General features: G+C 35.8%; 5 protein-coding genes across 10 annotated transcripts; 3 read left to right on the forward strand and 2 right to left on the reverse strand.

The window, feature by feature from the left end:
- Nucleotides 1–318: 318 nt before the first annotated feature.
- Nucleotides 319–2562, forward strand: LOC106096194 (peptide methionine sulfoxide reductase). Of its 6 annotated transcripts, none has more exons than XM_013263819.2 (4): nt 319–435; nt 1422–1603; nt 1795–2055; nt 2116–2562. In XM_013263819.2, exons 1-4 carry the CDS (start codon nt 382–384, stop codon nt 2348–2350), a joined length of 732 nt encoding a protein of 243 aa, XP_013119273.2. In that variant the 5' UTR covers nt 319–381; the 3' UTR covers nt 2351–2562. The 6 variants fall into 6 exon arrangements, with proteins under 6 accessions (XP_013119273.2, XP_013119270.2, XP_013119271.2 ...); XM_013263816.2 differs by having other exon boundaries at nt 321–435; nt 1422–1615; XM_013263817.2 differs by lacking the exon at nt 319–435 and adding an exon at nt 657–766 and having other exon boundaries at nt 1422–1615.
- Nucleotides 2563–2935: 373 nt separating this feature from the next.
- LOC106096154 (gonadal protein gdl) lies at nt 2936–3743 on the reverse strand. Its single transcript, XM_013263741.2, has 2 exons — nt 3502–3743; nt 2936–3408 (listed from the first exon to the last, which is right to left on the reverse strand). The coding sequence occupies exons 1-2, from the start codon at nt 3636–3638 to the stop codon at nt 2982–2984; spliced, it is 564 nt and encodes a 187-aa protein (XP_013119195.1). The 5' UTR covers nt 3639–3743; the 3' UTR covers nt 2936–2981.
- Nucleotides 3744–7259: 3516 nt separating this feature from the next.
- LOC106096146 (protein ORD) lies at nt 7260–9069 on the forward strand. Its single transcript, XM_013263735.2, has 5 exons — nt 7260–7369; nt 7431–8005; nt 8082–8517; nt 8575–8637; nt 8704–9069. Exons 1-5 carry the CDS (start codon nt 7355–7357, stop codon nt 8944–8946), a joined length of 1332 nt encoding a protein of 443 aa, XP_013119189.1. The 5' UTR covers nt 7260–7354; the 3' UTR covers nt 8947–9069.
- LOC106096147 (uncharacterized) lies at nt 8958–9871 on the reverse strand. The gene has a single exon (XM_013263736.2). It carries the CDS (start codon nt 9805–9807, stop codon nt 9082–9084), a length of 726 nt encoding a protein of 241 aa, XP_013119190.2. The 5' UTR covers nt 9808–9871; the 3' UTR covers nt 8958–9081.
- Nucleotides 9872–13173: 3302 nt separating this feature from the next.
- LOC106096206 (uncharacterized) lies at nt 13174–15384 on the forward strand. The gene is made up of 5 exons (XM_013263848.2): nt 13174–13458; nt 13778–13862; nt 14507–14613; nt 14670–14759; nt 14824–15384. Exons 1-5 carry the CDS (start codon nt 13407–13409, stop codon nt 14979–14981), a joined length of 492 nt encoding a protein of 163 aa, XP_013119302.1. The 5' UTR covers nt 13174–13406; the 3' UTR covers nt 14982–15384.
- The last annotated feature ends 4334 nt before the right edge of the window (nt 15385–19718 follow it).

The raw sequence follows: 19718 nt of genomic DNA on the forward strand, positions 1-19718 counted from the left end.
CGTGCTGTCTATCTATCAATAAGTCAAAGGGCATTGAGCATTTACTTTCCAAAATAAGAATAAACTGTACTCTATTGGATTTATTATTGCAACATTATGAATGCTATAGGTCCACTGGGATTAGATGATATGTGTGAAAGCAAAAATTTGGGTACATCCCAATATGTGTACTACATTGAAAATAATCTTAGTTTTTTTTTTTAACTAAGCATTGTGTGCTCTTTATATGCTCTGGAATATTAAGAGAATACAAGACACCATACTAGCGACGCTGGTTGCCGACTATAAATGGCGCCTAACGATCATACCCTCAACAGTTTATTAAGAATCGTAGTGGTGAAAAGTAGAAAAACGTTAGTCAGTCCTCAAAATCAAATCAAAATGTCTATTGCAATTAGTCCTGAAGATATTAATGCACCACAACTTAAAGATTTGGTAAGCAGACAACAAGATGTAAAGGTCCAAAGAAAGTTTAAACATGTCGAAGTTTGTCGCGAAAGTTTATTTACCCGCATAGTAAAATCTAATTTCAATGTCAGTTCACTTCCTCCTCGTATACCATGTTCAATGTCGACAGCTGACTGGCTTTGGCGAAAAGCTTTTTGCTGTTTGTCTCAGTTATTGCCAGACTATTGTAATATCAAACTATGAAATGTCAATGTCAGTTGGGGGAATAATCGACACGCAATTTGCCAGAAACTAAATTAAATTAGCAATGTTTAGGAATTTGCTCAGCTTTATACGTTTCGATGGAAGAGGTTTCGGGGTCAGTGGTAAACATTTTAATAGCAAAGGCGATTTTGAACTTGGATGGAAATGGCCAGATTAAAAAAAGTAATTTGCCATAATTGGCTCTTTGGTTGAAAATGTTCAGAATTAAAGGCTATAAATAAATACGTAATAGATTTTTTTTAGGAAAAATTGAACCTGATCTTGGCTTTTATAAAATAATTGCTCTTTAACTTCTCGCCGTAAGGGAGTAGAATTTTCTCTTATCTTCAAATTATATGAGGAGCAGCATATGTTTGTTATTTTTTATGCATTTATTCTTTATTTCTTCGTTTGTAGCTCTCAGTGTATATATGTACGTGCATTGAACTTGATTTCCGATGAAGAAGTGCTGTAATGCTAGAGACCACATACTTGTGTTTCAGTTTAGCATCAACCTTCTGATAGGTACATTCTACAATCGTTTCTGTAAAATGAGAGTTGTTTTGACTTTAATTGTAACCACCATATGTTTGTGTACTTATTCAAGTGCCATTTTCAATGAATACACATCGTGCAATTCCAGTTCCTTCATTGGGGTTTTGAAACTTTTTGTAAACAAAAAAAAAAAAGTGAAAATTATTGCACATTTATCCGACCATTAAAAACGTGCAACATTATTTTTACATTCCTTCTTCTTCTTCTTTTTCCAGAGTATTGTACGCAATGAACAAAAAGAGTTGAATATAAAACCGGTGCATGCACTGGATAAACCATTCAAAACGGCCACATTTGGTATGGGCTGCTTTTGGGGAGCCGAATCGTTGTATGGAGCAACAAAGGGTATTATGCGCACCACTGTCGGATATGCCGGTGGCTCTAAAGAAGGACCAACGTACCGTAACCTGTAAGTCCGGAGAAAGAGAGCTGATCGCAATTAATATATTTTATTTTTCTTTTTCTCCCAATTTCTTCCAATTCGCTTCTTCTTCTTTTCTACTTACACCTCCTTCGAAATGCTTGGTGTTCTTTCGCTTTGCTTTACTAACACATTTTCTATGCTTTATAACACCTTACTATATTTAGAGGCGACCATACAGAGGTACTGGAAATTGATTTTGACCCTGAGGTGATTTCGTTTCAAGACCTACTCAAACTATTCTGGAATAACCATGAATATGGCCTAACAACACCCATTAAAAGGCAGTATATGTCTCTTATTCTCTACCACGATGAAGAACAAAAGAAAATTGCTGAGCAATCAAAGCAGGATGAACAAAAAAAGAGAGCACCAGAGATAGTCACCACAGAAATTCGTCCCAAAACAAATTTCTATCCCGCTGAAGAGTGAGTACATTATAATATGCAGTTGCATTAAGTCGCAAATGTACGTATGTGTGTTTGCAGTTATCATCAGAAGTATCGGCTGCAGGGACATCGGGATCTGTGTGACACCTTAAATTTCAACTCAAAACTCTTGCAAACTTCCTATGTTGGCACCAAACTCAATGGCTATTTGTCCGGCGTTGGAGGATTAGAACAATTCAAAACGGAAGTTGACACCATGGGGCTGACACCCACCCAAAAGGAATACTGCACGTATTACGTAGAAAAGAATGAGGGCCAAGGTCTCTACTGCTGACACAATGCAGGAAAGTGCCGAGGCACCCTAGATATTAAGTTAAAAAAATATACGTCCTAAAATTGTATCTGCTGCTCTATGTACCCTTCAGTGCAGATGCATTAAATGTAATTGTCATTTAGTTTGTAACTCAAGATCATAGATTGACCACTGTCGGAATGCAATATTGTGATGAAATATTATGTGATTATTAAATATATATTCTGAAATTATATGCTTTCGGCTACTTCTTTTTTCCTCTAAATGTATAACAAAGTGTTCGGTCTATAGCGTTGGGCAATTTAAAGAAATATCATGCATTTTGGAGAGGTCATTTCCACAGAAATGTCAATTTGTATAAGACAAATGCTTGATTACAAATGGTTCTAAAATGCGCAAAAAAAAAAAAAAAAGCGAGTAATGATAGATTTTAATTTTCTTTAATTTGAACCTCAACTGCCCACGGTTGGAGACAAATTTGTATAAAATCAACTTATTAAATTGTGGACTAAAACGTACACGACCATTTAATAGATTATATGGACTTTCGTTAGCGCGCTATCCCATTCCATGTAGTTTCCAAATAGCTTAATAACATAACAGGCATAAACTTTTTTTAAAAGACAGAAAAAAGTCGGTCCTATTTATTTGGCTAAAATTTAATGCGTGATAAGCGTATAATAAAATCTAAAAGAAACATTTGTATTTTAATCTCTTTGGGATTGTCTGTAACATAGAAGCCGGCTACACAGGCTTTGTGAAGGGTAGATTGCTGATCGCGAACTTTCTCATCCAACAAGGCAATGAGTTTCATGTCGGTTTCTCTCATCTTTTTGGTGTGCTTAATTTTCATCAATTGTAAAATGTGTTGCAACTCCTCTTCGTCACTAATTTTTGATATCCAATCCTGTACTTCGATCTCGTACTCATTCTGCACTTGTTCTCTCAGTTGGTACAAGTGTTTCTCAGTCACATGCTGTATCTCCATTAATCCCTTTACGATTTCGAAGATGGTATCATTGAGCAATGAGTTGGCCAATTCAGTAAGTAGTTCGTATGATATGCGGGATTGGTAGATTCTTTTTAATAAAGAGCAAATTTGTTGTGTTTCAATCAGAACAAAATTTCTAGCATAACATTTCGCGTAACTCTTAGAAATAAATTTTACTTACTCAGGTAATTGATTTTGCATTGTCTTCAACTTATCCACAAGAAAGTACAACTTTCTTTGTAAATATTCTGGTGACAGTTCATCGGAGCTTCCTTCTAAGCTACTGTTATTAGCCTCTGACGGAGCCACACTATCCATGTTAAAGCGAATTAATGAAATTCAGTTTTATTGTATATTAGTTATTCCGGTTAGAGTTAGGAATGTCAGCTATTTGTTTTTTTATGATACACTGCTGTCGTTGTTGTTCGCAGCTGAAGCCATGTACAAAAACAGCTGAGCCCAACGAACGAACAGAGAGTAGTCAAACGTAACGAAGTCTTACAGACTAATGTCTCGCTTACACAAGATGAGTTAGACAGGTATTAAGGTGGTTACATACAGCAAATAATATAGTTTGTATTGTGTGAGTTAGATTGGCTTGTATTGTGTGAGTTAGGGTTGTTATTCTATTCTGCTTTTGGAATAGTCGCAGAAAAGTCCGCGAGCGGAATTTGGCGGTTATGTTTTGTTTTTATTTTCATACCAAAACACGTTTTTTATCTTCACTTATGGTTTTATTATTTTTGTTCACTAATAAATAAACAAAAAGAAAAAAGGAACCATTAAAACAAAAATGATGCAGACAATGATGTCAAACATTGCCACTAAAATTTCTATTTGCCAATTTCTCGACTATAAACGTATTACTACTTTTAGAATAGAATACTTAGAATACTCAGCTTTACACAACAAATGTACGCATGCGCCTTTTTTGTGGAAAAATTTCCGAAAATCGTTCTTTCGGTGGTTTGACAAGGTTATCACATTTGATTTGTATTTGGGTTTCTTCGGCCAAAATGTTGTTTTACAAAATGTTTATTTGTAAAAATAATTAGATTTTGTAGTATTTTCACTGTTATACCTTTGTCAGCATCTTCCACTTTTATCCAACTATTGTTCGTGTAATTGCAAGACCAAAAGTACAACATATTTTTTCACAAACATTATTTTTTTAACAGATTGATTGAGTTGCCTGTTTCTTTTGGATATATTTATTTATATTTAAAAAATACTTTCTTCAACAATTTATTTTTTCCACCCAGAGTAAATACTTTGAGCAACACCACTATACTAACAAACACATACAAGTTTGGCGATCGCGTTTAAGAAAATGACTTGTTGCACAGCGACTGTGGTTGTGCTCTCAAGGGGCGTCCCGAAATGTAAAATTTCCCTAGATGAAAAAACAAGTTATGATGAAACGAACACATTTCGGTAAATGTTTCCGTTTGTTTTTTTATATGGAGTTTCAACGCGAAAACCGAATATAGTACCGGCCTTAAGTTGGCCAACTCCTAACTTTGAGCGCGTTTCAGGGCGCAAAAGATATGATTTGAATATGCTTACTGTTCAAAATTGTGTTGCAGTCCGAAAATTAGAGAAATTCTTTTATTTAAATCATATTAAACCACATTATTGCCAATTTCCAATGAAATTAAATTTGGAAATGACATAAATAAGCTGATTTTAAAATTCGTGTGTAGCAAAAGACGCATAGGATGTGACTATGCCCAAAGAACTTATGAGGGCGCATTTGATTACTTAACCACGCATAAGTGCTTTGTGTGGTATGTAACTCCAGCTTTAAGATCGTTCACTACGGAAAATTTTCACAAAACATGGTTTACTTAAGGGTGGTACTATATTCGCAAAAACTCTTGCTGATTTCATTCAATAGGACATTCTCTCATTACTTCTTAAAAAATGTTTATTAAAGTATTATGTTATCATTGAGATTTCTGTAGTGTTTCAATTTTGTAGTTTTTTCCATGACACAATTACCACGTAGTGTACCGTAAACAGCTGAGTACAATTTTTTCTCGCGAAGTGCACTATCTGTCAACGAGTTTTGGTTGCGTGTGTGTATTATAGTTAAATACCATTACACATCCAAACAACGAAAAATGACGCGAACTAGTAACATACACAAAATCAGAGTTGAACTAATCACTGTTTTTGACGGATTGTGTACTCATTATTTTGTTGTTGGGGAATTACCACTACCTGTAAATAAATATAGCTTAGTATTTTCGTTGGTATTAGTTAAATAAACACAACTTTCCAAAAGCCTTTGCCAGCATCTTCCACTTGTATAAAAATAATGTAGTTGTAACAGCAAGACCAAAAGCATAACACTTTCTTTAACAATCGTTATTACTTCGTACAGATTTATTGCAATAGCTTATTTATGCATCATGGTAACATTAAGATGTAGTGCCATTGGCACAACAACAAAAAACTAACCACAACGAAACTACCTTGAGTGGCAAATCCCGTAAATTGAAATGTCAAAGTGGTTTCAGAAATCAACTTTGTTTTTCAACTTATCTTCTAAAAATGTATTTTATATTTGTATTTCCTTCATTATAACACTGTTTTGTTTCTTTTGTGTGGAATATCGGATCAAATAGAACATCCTTTCAAGATTTTAGAAAAATATCACAGCTGTGATATCAAGCTTTTGACTTTTAGATTTACTGCAAAATCAAAACAAAAATAAAGGGTGATTTTTTTGAGGTTAGGATTTTCATGCATTAGTATTTGACAGATCACGTGGGATTTCAGACATGGTGTCAAAGAGAAAGATGCTCAGTATGCTTTGACATTTCATCATGAATAGACTTACTAACGAGCAACGCTTGCAAATCATTGAATTTTATTACCAAAATCAGTGTTCGGTTCGAAATGTGTTCATTCACCGTAACGTTGCGTCCAACAGCATCTTTGAAAAAATACGGTCCAATGATTCCACCAGCGTACAAACCACACCAAACAGTGCATTTTTCGGGATGCATGGGCAGTTCTTGAACGGCTTCTGGTTGCTCTTCACTCCAAATGCGGCAATTTTGCTTATTTACGTAGCCATTCAACCAGAAATGAGCCTCATCGCTGAACGGTGAATGAACACATTTCGAACCGAACACTGATTTTGGTAATAAAATTCAATGATTTGCAAGCGTTGCTCGTTAGTAAGTCTATTCATGATGAAATGTCAAAGCATACTGAGCATCTTTCTCTTTGACACCATGTCTGAAATCCCACGTGATCTGTCAAATACTAATGCATGAAAATCCTAACCTCAAAAAAATCACCCTTTAAAAAATTGTACTCAGCTGTTCGCATAACTTCACCTTTTTAGGGCAACCTGTTTATGCATCCAGAAATAATATTTTTTCTCCATCCCGAGTAAATACATGTGAGAAAGATCACAAACATTAACATACACTTAGATACACATAGTAGAAGTTTGGCGATCGCGTTTATTTTACGTATGAAAACGATCTGTTGCGCAGCGACAGTGGCTGTGCTCTTTTTGGGCGTCGTGAAATTAAATTTCCCCTATATGAAAAAACAAATTATAGCGAAATGAACACTTTTCAGCAATATTTTCCGCTCATTTTTGGAGTTTCACCGGGAAACCGATAGGTAGTGGCAGTTACCCAACAACAAAATATTGAGTGCACTATCTGTAAAAATCTGTGTGTACTCTGATTTTGTGTATCGTTGTGTCGTCGTTCTTAACTGTAATACACACATACGCATCCAAAACTCTTGACAGATAGTGCACTTCGGAGTGCAGTTGTTTACCGTACATTACCTGGTATTTATGTCATGGTACCAACCTTATGCTTTCAAATGTTCGCGACAATGACGCCAGCGTATTGGGCTTTACAGGCAAAGTATTGCTATAACTGACGTATTGCAAAAAATTAACAACGGCACGACGCGTTAGGCTATGACCTTCATATTTAAATTGACAACGGTTTTTGCGCACCGTTTTTTGCCATTGAAAATTTCAATATAAACCAAGCAACATGAAAATTACTGAGGTATTAAGGAAAAATCGAGTAATTTGTAAAAAATTAATAAGTTTGGTTCACACAATTTCAGCTGGAAATAGAAAACATTGGAAATTGCAAACAGGCCCACTTGAAATTTGATCATCAACGAAATAAGTTTCCCATCTACCTTGTCCAAAGTGCAACAAAATGTGAGGTTATAACATGGGCGATTCAACTTGTTTGTACCAACAAATACGATTCGCCTGAAAAACTTGAAAAGTTAAGAAGCGAGACGACCAAATTGAGCAAAGTGACAGTAACATTTCGTTTGGGGAACCCTGGCGCAAGCGGTGATGCAAATGCTCCAGATCTTCAGCATAGCAGTGACTCTGATGAGCCATGTACATCCCAGCAGTTCTTAAAAAGATTGCGAAAGAGACAAGAACGGAAAGGATTTGTAGTTGTTAAAGCTATACGAAACTTTTTGGTCAACGAAAATGAAATTGAATATCGAGTCGAGGATGAATCTTGGGTGCGGTGTCCTGTTGATGTTTTCCAAAGGCTATTCTTCAGTTGTACAGACATTATATTCCCTCGTTTGTCCGATTTGCAGAATGGAGAGTGTAACAATGGCCGTTGGCTAGGACTCCTGAGGTCAGACTTTGTTAGCAATGGGACAGGAGAGTGAGTAGGAAAACCCTTTGGGCATTATGTTTAGTATGTAATTGTTGTTTATTTCTCAAAAAATGTTTCCAAAAAGCTTTGAGACTTGTCTAATAGAATTCTGTGAGATGTTTGTACGAGAACGGTTAACGTTGCAGCATCAATTGTGTGAACTAACAAATGCGGCCCTGAAGGGAATCGAATTTGTAAACAAAAGTCGGATGGTTCATTTGGTTTATATTTTACAAGACATTCGCTGCGTATTCGAATATATTTCATGTTCCGAATACACAGTGTGGTACATGATTCCAACATTCTTTGGCATTCCTAAGGATATAACAGAGTTTTACGCAGACAGCATTAACTTTAGTCGAATGACAACCAAAATACAACTGCAAAAACCGGCAGGATCCCCACAAATTTTGTGGAACGAAGCTGAAGGATATGTTAAAGAGTTATTTATGGTTGCTATACAGCTGGCATTTGGCTATCATTGCCGACAAAATGTAATTTTCTTGCACGATTTAGAAGAGGTAATCCTGTAGCTCGATGTTTGTACGTTAACAATAAACAACTTTGTGTTTTTTTAGTTAAATAGGCACCAGAGCTTTGAGTATGTCAAAACAGCGTTCGGCCGGAATACTTATCATACGGTAGAGCTGAAATAAATTATGAGGAAGATGCAAACGCTTCTTTCAAGTATTTTCTTCTTTTTTTAGTGGGTTGGAAAAAACTACCTGCGGAAAATTATAGATATTTGCACGAAATTCGATTTATCTTGCATTGTGAGCTATGCCGGAGGCATTCCTTTCCAGATAAACGATGCTTTCATAATACAGTGCGAGCAAAAAAAGCATGACAAATACGTGAGCATATCTTTAAAAAATCGGGTAGAAGACAATAAAAGTAATATGGACAACCTGCGTTCGAGAGCCGAAAAAGAATTTGGTGGAAGTCATTAACAACACTCTCGTATAATCCATCCAGTATTTGCATTTGAGTTTTTTTCTCTAAATGTATAGTATGTAGGTACATATGTACAAATAAACATTACTTGACTGTTAACAGCACGATTTGATTTCATATGTCTTGACAATTTATTTACCCACATTTCCTGCAGTCATCGATTTTATATCAATATTGTCCAAGTCTTGTGCTGACATTACAACGGGCATAAATGTTTCAAACTCATTTTGCAAAGACTTCTTCCGCAGCTCCAGATATTTCGACCAGATGGTATTGCCAATGTCTGAATTTTGTAAATTTCGTGAATTACAAATATCATCATCCCCTTTGCTTAAGTAGACATTTTGGTTCCAGCTGAATTGCCGTTTCGAAATGCATATGTTTTGTTGGTGGTCCATGCTTTGCTGGGCATTTCTAATATTCGATTTGTGCAATTCATATTTCAACAGTTGATTTTCCTGTTCTAGTTTCATAATTTTTGAAAGCATACTATTATTGTGCTGGATTTCTGGTGGTATTAAATCGCATTTCTTATTTAAAACGGGAAATCCCCTCGTAATATTTAACTTATCATACATCTCTTTAGCCATACAATTTTCAGCCATATCAACCACTTTAGCCAAGGCATACATACACACGAATACACATAGGAAGTTAATATACAAGTCACCATTTTCAGGTTGGTCGATTGGTGAGCTTTCTTGTGGTTTTCCTTCCATGTTGAGGTGCATTTGATAATCTCCTTCACTATTTCTGGACTTCGTTAGGTATTTCTCAATTTGGTAGAAGTAACAAAGTATCGCCCAAGAAAAAATCCCCAATGAGGAGAGAAATAAAAAATGAATAGAGGAAAACATTTTGTATATCTTTTGAATTTTAAAAATCTGGATATTTGATTTTGAACAGAAGGTATATTTGTGACTGTATTTGTCAAGCACACTCATAAGAGTACACCCAAAGTTGTTACTTTAAGGGTGACATAAGAAAGGTGCAGCGGAAGTGCCTATATATCCCATTCGTGTGGATTTTTGCCACATACTTCCTATCAATGGGGTAGGATTACCTTAGTTATCCGAACCGGGATAACTAAGAGCATCACACAGTTTGGAAGCTCTGCTGAGAGCCACTCACGCATTCATAGCCAAAAAATGTGCTCGTTCCTGGAGAGGAGCGTAAATGGGCATATGAAAAACGAACAGATGGCCACGTACATTGGAAGCATCTTCCAGTGGCTTCGTTGACGTATTGTTATTCTTCTTGTTGTTGTAGTGGCGGCAGCCCTGCCGGTGAAGGACTCAACCCGGTACGTACAATCCACAGGTTGCGGATATGGCAATGCTTCGTAGGTAAACGGAGTAGCTGCAACTGCAGTGGCGGACAATCAGCGGCATCGATTGGAAAGTCTCAGTGAGAGGCCTGGCTGTACCGGCTCTTGCTTAAATACTAAGTGCCTTTGATAGTTGATTTGGCAAGGCAATTTAAAATCAATGACCATCATGTTCCCATGGCGATCGTTCCGATGTTCCGGAGTGATAGGAGCTTGGCAAGTATCGCTACTCCCACATGCAAACATATTGTTAAGAGAACGACACCAAACATCATGCTAAGGAAAGTGACAGACGGGGTTTTACACCAATATTTCACCATGGAACAGTTATGATCGCTTCAAAAACAACATCATCAGCTCATTGATAAGGGTCTACTTTGTCGTGGCAGCTTGTCGGGGGACGTAACTACCTTACAATAAATGCTTAATTATTAAGTTTTAATGTAAATCGATTTAAATCGATGTTTATTTATATCTACTTAAGCTAATGACTACTAATAAGCTATGCTTGTCTAAATTCAACTGTACGCAATACGCGCACTAGAAAAATAATCTGGACCACAAATGTTAGAACTGCAGCGACTTTCTGGCTTTAAACGATGCCCTTAGTGTATACGGTGTAATGCGCATTTTATGTCTGTGTTTCTTCTTTAACTGCGTGCAATCGCTTATGGATGAACTCGGGGTGGAAGGTAAGCACCTCTCTGATTCGGAAGTAATGGTTTGATTAAGGTCTTCTAAGGCATTCGTATCGCATGCGCTCAGGTTTAATTTCTTCAAGTTTGCGATCAATTGCTGGGCCAATTGAGAACCCTCCATATTTTGTTGTTGTGTGTGTACCAGTCTATTGTACACTGAGGCCATGGTTTGTTTTTTGTCTGTTGCACACAGTGTTGACCTCAGAGTGTATGGGAAGGTAATGACGATTTTAAACTGACCGCCAGGTATTTTATAGGCGCTTCCGACTACTTAGGATAGGCTCTTTCAAACTACCTAAATTGGAAACTTATAGGAACATGAGTACTGAGAATTTTATGATTTTAACGCTTCTTAGGAAAATTCATACGAGTACGTTTTTAAATTATTGACTAAGGAAGTTAGAACATGACAGATGTTCTCTAAAATCCATCTTTTCGCAAAAATACCAATTGTCAAAGGTTTACCTGAATGAGAAACTGAAAAATGGTTGTGCAAATTGTACGGCCAGCATAAGTAGATTAAATATTACCATAAAATACTTATAAGTTATGCTTCTAAGAACTCTCGATATTCTAAAGAGATTATAGCACACTTATTTCTTAGTAGCCACATTTGCATGTAGTGATCATCGCCAAATGCACGTAGGTGGGCAAGCTCGACCCATTAGACTTTAGGGATTGATCCGTGATTGCCATTGTTTATTTAAAGAAGCCAATTACTCGCCTTGTTATATCGTGTGTCGTATCATAGGCATTTATGGAAGAATCCCAGAAATGCAGGGTTTGCCTGACACTTAGACTCTCCACTCGTTACCGTTGATTGTCCGCGACTGCAGTTGGAACTTTTCCCTATACAGAATATTCCATTGTCCGCAGCAAAACTGATCTTTTGATACCCTACATCACATGCAGGTTCAAGTCGTCGAATCTAAAACTTGTGTAGAATTTCGACCAAAATCCGTACACATTGCGGGAGTTATAAAAAAATCGTAGTGCAAAAAAATTTAGAAGATCGGTTGATAAAAGTGGTAGCAAAGGCCTTAAAAGTGAAAATCGGGAGAAACATATAAATGGTAGCTATATCTAAATCTAAGCAGATTTCTATAAAATTTCCCAGTGGTCAGAATAGTCATAAGAGGAATCTTAGGGCCAAGTTGTGTGAGGATCGGTTAACAAATGACCAAATTATTGCAATATTAGTCAAAATCAGAAGAAATCGGCGTACTTAGGTAAAATCATAGAAAAAGACAATGTGCAAAATTGAGAGAAAATCTGTAAAGATTTTTCGGTTGGTACATATATGTATATGAAGGCTACATCTGAATATGAACCAATTTCTATAAAATTCTACAGCAATGTCGGGAGTCATATGGGAATACTTTTTGTCAAATTGCAGGCCATCGTGGAGCAGAACTTAGCATGTCTGACTACGACGCTGAACGCAGAAAAAATTTTCAGCGGTGGTTTTCCCTTCATAACGCTGGCAACATTTGTGAGGTACTGAGCCATGTAAAACTTTTCTCTAAAGAGGTGTCGTATTGCGGCGCGCCGTTGGAACTCGGCTATAGAAAGGGGCCCTTATCATTGAGCTCAAATTTGAATCGGACTTGTGGAACAACTCAAACTAGAATAATTTTGATCAGGTGGAATTTTTTTAGCTGGGTTAAGACATTTTTTATAAGAAACAATAATTTAAACAAACGTCAACCCATGTCTCACCAACGGGTATTGTAGATGATTTTAGACCGCATTTATTGTAGCCGTAGAAAGAACTTTACACGCAATAAGGGACACTTTTTAATGATTACGTCTATGAGTGCTTAAGATGCCAACTTTAACACCTTTTATGTAGGTTTTAAAATGCAACATTTGCTATGGTTCATTTTAGGATATATAGTGCAAATCACGATCTTTCGTTTCTTATTATATGTTATCGATAACTTACCAGTGCAATGTTGCATTGATATTCTATCCAGAATAACTGACTTGCACTTTAGCAACTTTCGGCGATCTTCATGTTTTCCTTAGTTTAGTAGTCAATAAAATGACACAGCTATTCAAATGTCTTTATATGCTTAACGGTTAGTCGTCCACATTAGACTGCCTTTGAACACGGCATGCTGTTATACAGAGGTCATACTGTAGAATGAAATGACCAGACAGGGTTGAATGGTTGAGGAACAGCTGATGGATTTTGTGTGTTCTCTCTCTTTTCAGTTGTTTGACCGTGCAGCAAGAATTACTACGTTACTTTTCTATTATTACAATTTACAAATTACATAGAAGTTGAATTTAAAGCTAGCCCCCGTGAATAGTCGCAAATCGTATGTTAATAGAAAAAAAAACGGAAATTAAAATACAAAAATTGCTGTGAATAAACACGAAAACACGAAAAAGACAACACAAAAGTTGTTAAAAAGTTCCTAAGAAGATGTATACGGTTTCCAAAGGTCCCAGCAAAATTGTGGCCAAAACACGTAGAGGTAAGTAGAATTTCGTCCTTCGCATAAGTATTTCATCATTTCGCAGTGGCAGGATATAAAAATACATTGGAGTTTATAGTTGATAACAACGACGTCGTTTTTTGAATTGTTATGTCACACATGAAAATGTGAGTGGAAAAATGTCAAATGCTTCACTGCAGTCAGCCAAGAGCACGGCGGAGAATGTGAGAGAGGAAGAAGAGAGCTAAGATGCCGGTTTTGTTTATGAAACAAATCGGCGGTTATTTTTAAACAACAAAAGATTTACTAGCCATGGTAACGATTGTAGATTTTTTTGTTGGTTCTCTATGATTTGCAGGTTTATCGCAAAATTTTGAAAAATTTGAAACCATTAAGGAGAGTGGTAGGCGCAACAACGATGCCAACAGTCCGGAGAACTTAAGGTATGTAAGGTTAATGCACTGGGAGACCGAGGGTTGCACCTCTTGCCGCCTTCTACAGTAGGAACAATGCTTCTTCCACATTCTACATGCTAATTACTTAACCATACGCCAACGGAATGTCTCAGTTTTGATGCAACAGAGCAACTAGAGAGCACGTGGTTAGAACACAGTTGGCATTTTCTTTTTGCGGGAAAACAATTTTCTTCGAGGTTCTTTCCTGCAAAGTCAAGTCTATGTATGCACATACATGCGTATGTATGTGCATGCATATATGTAAATATATGCATGTCGTCATGTGCATATGCATTTACTATACATGAACATTATTTTGCTGATGATCTTTAACATGTGGAGTGTCGTCGTCGTCACTGACAGATACTTTTTTGTGTAATGTGTTTTTTTTTTCGCTGGTCCAATAGATAAGAGTAATACAGCTTCTGCGGGGCAGTTGTGAATGCCTTTCTTTTTGTTGTTCAAAATATTATTTTCGCTTATTTTTCTAAGTAACTGAAAGTGTCTCGAGCGCTAATCAAACATCATCATCGCAGCGATAATCGATGGTGTGCATTGCAACTTGGTCTCCCAGCAACTAAAGTTTCTGAACCATTTGTATTCCTTGCTTAATTGCTTTTATCCCTCCTCAGTGTGCCCAAGCCAGTTTTTCAAACAAAGAAAATCAGCCATCCCAAAATTGTGGAAGAGGAAGTATTGACCCCACAGCACGAAGAGATAATCAAATATATAAATGACTGTAAGTGCCTTATATTTGTTTAATCGTATTGTTTAAGCTAATGTTTTCCCCTTTAGCATGGAATATAATAGTGGCTCACAATCCCTACGATCGAACACCTGCAAATACAGTTGTACCCACAACCGACGCCAATAACAACAGCACGGGTAATTGTTTGATATTCGTTTGAAAAAATGACCTGTTAAGTTTCATGTTTTCTTTTCACTATAGCTGCCTCTCTTATCAAATCAACCACAAGTTCAGCCCAAACTGCTTCTTCAATATATTGCGTAGAACCTCCCAGTCCTGTTTTAAGCGACTTCAAGCCATTCGATCTGGAATCATGGTGGGGCCGCCGTTTGTTCAATAACATCACCAAAAGCCTTTGAAGTGTGATATACTACGAGTTTAATTTGTAATTATAAGTTCTAAATTTAGTTTAATTATTAAGATCGATTGGCCCATTGCAAATCAACTATTCGAAACCAAATTGTATTGTATAAAATATATATGTAATTGCTAAGAAAATTCGGCAGTTAATGGATGTCTTCCGTTAGGTACTCTCAATCTTTTTATTTTTCTCTTCCCTGTTTATAGTCTGTATAGCTGTTCCTTTGCCTACTACCATTCTTTATTTTGTTTTTGTTGTAGTCATATTATGTTTTGTTAATAGAAATTTGGCATATCAGCTATTGTTTGGATGTGAAATCGCAACTACGTTTTGGAAAGTTCTCATATCTGAATGCATTAGAAGAAAGCAAAAATATAAAAATCCATTTTAAGTTCCCCAAATACGTTGACTTATTTGCGAATGGGATAACGATAAAAATGATAGATATTAGATTTTAATGAAGTGGGTGTGTATGGTTGTATGTCCAGTTTAGTTGTGTTTAATTTTTAATCACTGAAACTTTGAAAGCAAGCAAATCGCATGCCTGCTTATTGGACATCTAACAATTGCAATGTGATGGAGTTACCTTCATGGTTCAGAAAAGGTGTGGTATAATTATACATAAAGTTAAGCTTATTCCACGTTTGTCAAACACAACTAAAAAGAGTACTATTATTTAATGAGGTGGTTAAAAGGGGCATAGTATGGCGGAATAAACGCCAATCTATGATTTACTTTTAATGCATAAATTTAGCAATTCTTCAACGGCGCGTATTAGCAACCGGAAATAAAATTATGATCTTCTATAAAACATTTTGATAAAAATCTTCCTTGCTCAGGGAACCTAAAAATGCTAGTGAATTCCATGGCAGCCTTTTTTACGCACCGGATTGACCCGATGGAGTTCTTCATCAGTGTATAACACACTGTTAAATAGAAAATATTTTGTACTTGAGCGTATTGTGTTCGAACGAATGAAGCTATCCGCTTGAGATTTTGCAATCACCCATCGGACTTCATGAGACCCCAAAAACCTCAATTAGGTATGTAAGGTAAACCTTTACTCCAGCACAGATACCAAACGCCATCGAGACATGTCAATACTTATATAAAGCCCCAATACAAACCGATTCTCCAAAAGATTTCCTGAACCCTGATTTTGTTTCTTCAACTTTAGTAATTGCTAAACTTTAGTTTGTGTTAAACTCTAGTTTATTTTAAACTTTAGTTAGTTGTTGTTGTAGCAGTGTTTTGCACACTAGGTGACCCTTGCCCATGAAGGATTTCATGGGGTCAAACCGGCTGCCCTGGGATTTACTATAGTTAGTGTTAAACTTTAGTTAGTGGCACGGCAGATCCACAAAATTGCAAACAACTTTTCCCAAAAAATTCCCAATTAAATTGTTTTTGCCTTAAGTTTTAAAGTTTTCTATAAAAAAATTAACTTTTATGCCTACAACCACAGGATTTGTGAATTTTAATTTAGTCATTGTGTTTGAAACACATCGAAATATTCCGAAAATATATAGTATGTTATAAAAATCTCAAACGATTTTGCGATGTCCACGTGTCTTTACAAATAATGCTATTCCACCTCGCAGGAAAGGTACGAACACTTCCAGCAAAATGAGTTGTATTCGTTGTATTTTTGAAAAGCGAGAGGAGCGAGGCGTGTTAGGTCTGGCTAATAACAGTAATAAATAAGTTAATGGCACACCTTCTATCACGTTGATTGGTCTGGACATGCTTTGAATCGCAGAATTTCATGAAACAGTTGTTCGATGCTGCAAATTTCAACTGGGTATAAAACCTTAAGTAGAAATTTGCAAGTTCTCAATTATCAAACACTCAAAATTGTGCTCACTCTCACACACTCCTCCGCTCTCTTCTGCTAGCATATGAAGTACTCAAACGACTTCCAGTAACAATTTGTGCAAATTTGAAATTATTTTTGAGGGCCATAATTGGTTTGGCTGTTGGAGAACAAAGTGGTAAATTCCAGCCAAATCGAATAAGAATTGTGCGCTCTAGAGGCTCAAGAATTCAAGATCCGAAATCGGTTTATATGGCAGCTATATCAGTGGCATGGGGCGGATTAAAATCTGCACCCTCTTTTCAACATAACCTAACCATATCAGGTTATGGACCGATTTGGATCATGCATAGCGCAGTTGTTGAAAGTTGAAAAAAAAAAACACTTCATGTAAAATTTCATCCAAATGGGATAATAATTGTCCTCTGTAGCGGCTTAAGAAGTCAAGATTCGAAATCGGTTTATATGGCAGCTATATCAAAACATGTACAATCTCAATCGACCTACACTAATAAGAAGTATTTGTGCAAAAATTCAAGCGCCTAGCACTACTCCTTCGGAAGTTAGCGTGCTTTCGGCAGACGAACTTGGCTAGATCGACTGAAAATGTCATGACAATCAAGAATATACATATATATATACTTTATGGGGTCTTAGACGCATAATTCGAGTTGTTACAAATGAAATGGCGAAATTAGATGCCGCCATTTTATGGTGGAGGGTGTATACCCTCCACCATTAAATGATTGGATCAATTAATTTTTTAACTGAAAATGACAAAAATTCCAATCACGATCGTATTAAAAAAAGTTATAGATTCAATTAAAAAAATTATTAATTATTTTTTTCAGTTGAAAATTGCCAACATTTCAATCACGATCGCATTTGAAAAAAATCCGGATTCAATTAAAAAATGATTGATTCAATAATTTTTTAATTGAAATCATTATTATTTTCTATTACATTTTTAATTGAAAAAATTTTTGTGATATTTTTTTTTTGAGCGGCTAGACTTTTTAAAAAACTGACTGGTCATAGCATTGCAAAATTGAAAGGATGCGAAACAATCCTCATTTTAATGAGACTAAGAGCATACTTGCACTAAAAAATTTATTGCTATTTTTATTTAATTGATAAAGATAAAATTTTCAATAACATTTCTTATTTAAAAAATTTATAGATTCAATTAAAATATGATTGAATCAATTATTTTTTTAATTGAAAAAATAATTGATTTAATCCTCATAAATTTTGTGAAAATTTCATTAAAACTCATTGTAACTCGTGACAGAGACAGTGAAACGCTAATTCTTAATCAAGAAAAATAAAAAAATAGACACATCAGCTGACTCGCTCTTTCAAATACCGGGTTGAACAGATGTGCAAACGGAATTGCCATATCTGCCACAAAATAACTTTTCGCATTGCCAACTAGAATAAAGAGTAGTGTGAAACAATAAATTGTCGTTAACTTTGAATTCAAACATGGACAATAATAATCCTCCTCCAGGAGGGGGAATTTCAATACCATTAAGGGGAAATCGAATTTTATTTATTCAAAGTTGAAATTAAAAACTTGAAAACTATAATCGAGCAATTTAACAACGAACTGCAAATGCTGAAACTAGAAAATAATTACATAAAGGAACCACCTACATGTTGGTGAAGAGCTTCAAATCCTTTTGAAATTCTGGTTACGGATGAGCCTATAGATCAAAATGATTACTATACAGACAAGGAGGAACTTTAAGGAAGACTAACTGTCAAGAAAAAACAAATCAAAAATCATTTTAGAAAAAACAATCAACGAAACTGAGGTACCTTTTTTTGGCAGTGCAAGAAAATTAAACTAAATCTTAACCTGGTTAGAGTTAGAACTTATAATGCCGTTCAAAACTTGTTAAAGGAAGCTAAAGTGGCCGATGTAAAAATCACTACACCTAACAATAATTTGTGGAAAATCAACATGTATAAACCGGAAGACTCCAGATTGCTTTCGAGTGTTCTTATAGAAAACCATGTACAGGGGTACACATACGAAAGTAAAACCACAAAGACCCTTAGGGTAATAGTAAGGGGTCTGTACCACACATGCCCAACTAGTGAAATCATTAAATATCTAAAAATCTAAAAGAGAAAGGGTTTAAGCCTTTAGATGTTGTAAACATTCATAGACAGTGGAAACAGTCGATCATTCACGTATCATAACCTACCGTTATTTCGAATAACTTTTTTGCACGAAGATGACATTCAGAAAATATTTGGCATTACGGACTTTGCTCAAACAAAACTAAAAATAATAGTAATAATTCAAAACTTAAAGTGCAATGTAAAAAATGTCAAGGATATAATCACACTCAAAAGTATTGTAATCGTGAATCACGCTGCGTTAAATGTGCAGATAAACATCCAACGCATGTATGCAAAATGCAAAAAACTGACGTACCAAAGTGCGTTTATTGTAAAGGAAATAACCCAGCTAGCTACAGAAGATATGAGGTAGCTGTTGAACTTCAAAAGATTCGCAATAAAAGAACAAAAAAGTAGCCACATCACATGGTTATACATCGCAAAATCCAACGTCAACTGTAACTGCACAAAACCAACCGACTGGTAACGTACAGACTTAAAACCAAACAGCCAATATAAGAACTAGCCAAATATCCTATTCTGCAACTCTCCCACCCCATGAGGACCCTGTTTTGAATCAGATACTCAAGAGTATAGAAAATATAAATCGGAGACTTGATGTGATTGAAACATCGCTAAAAAGATCTTAAAGTCACACTATGGCTAAAACTTTACGCGTAGCTATATGTAATAGTAATGGTCTCTGCAACCGTATATAAGAACTTGACATTTTTCTTGATGAACAAAGTCATCATACTATGTAAATATTAAGGGATATGTTAATTATAATGC

The sequence above is a fragment of the Stomoxys calcitrans genome, chromosome 1 (genome assembly GCF_963082655.1).
Source record: "Stomoxys calcitrans chromosome 1, idStoCalc2.1, whole genome shotgun sequence".
Taxonomy (NCBI): domain Eukaryota; kingdom Metazoa; phylum Arthropoda; class Insecta; order Diptera; family Muscidae; genus Stomoxys; species Stomoxys calcitrans.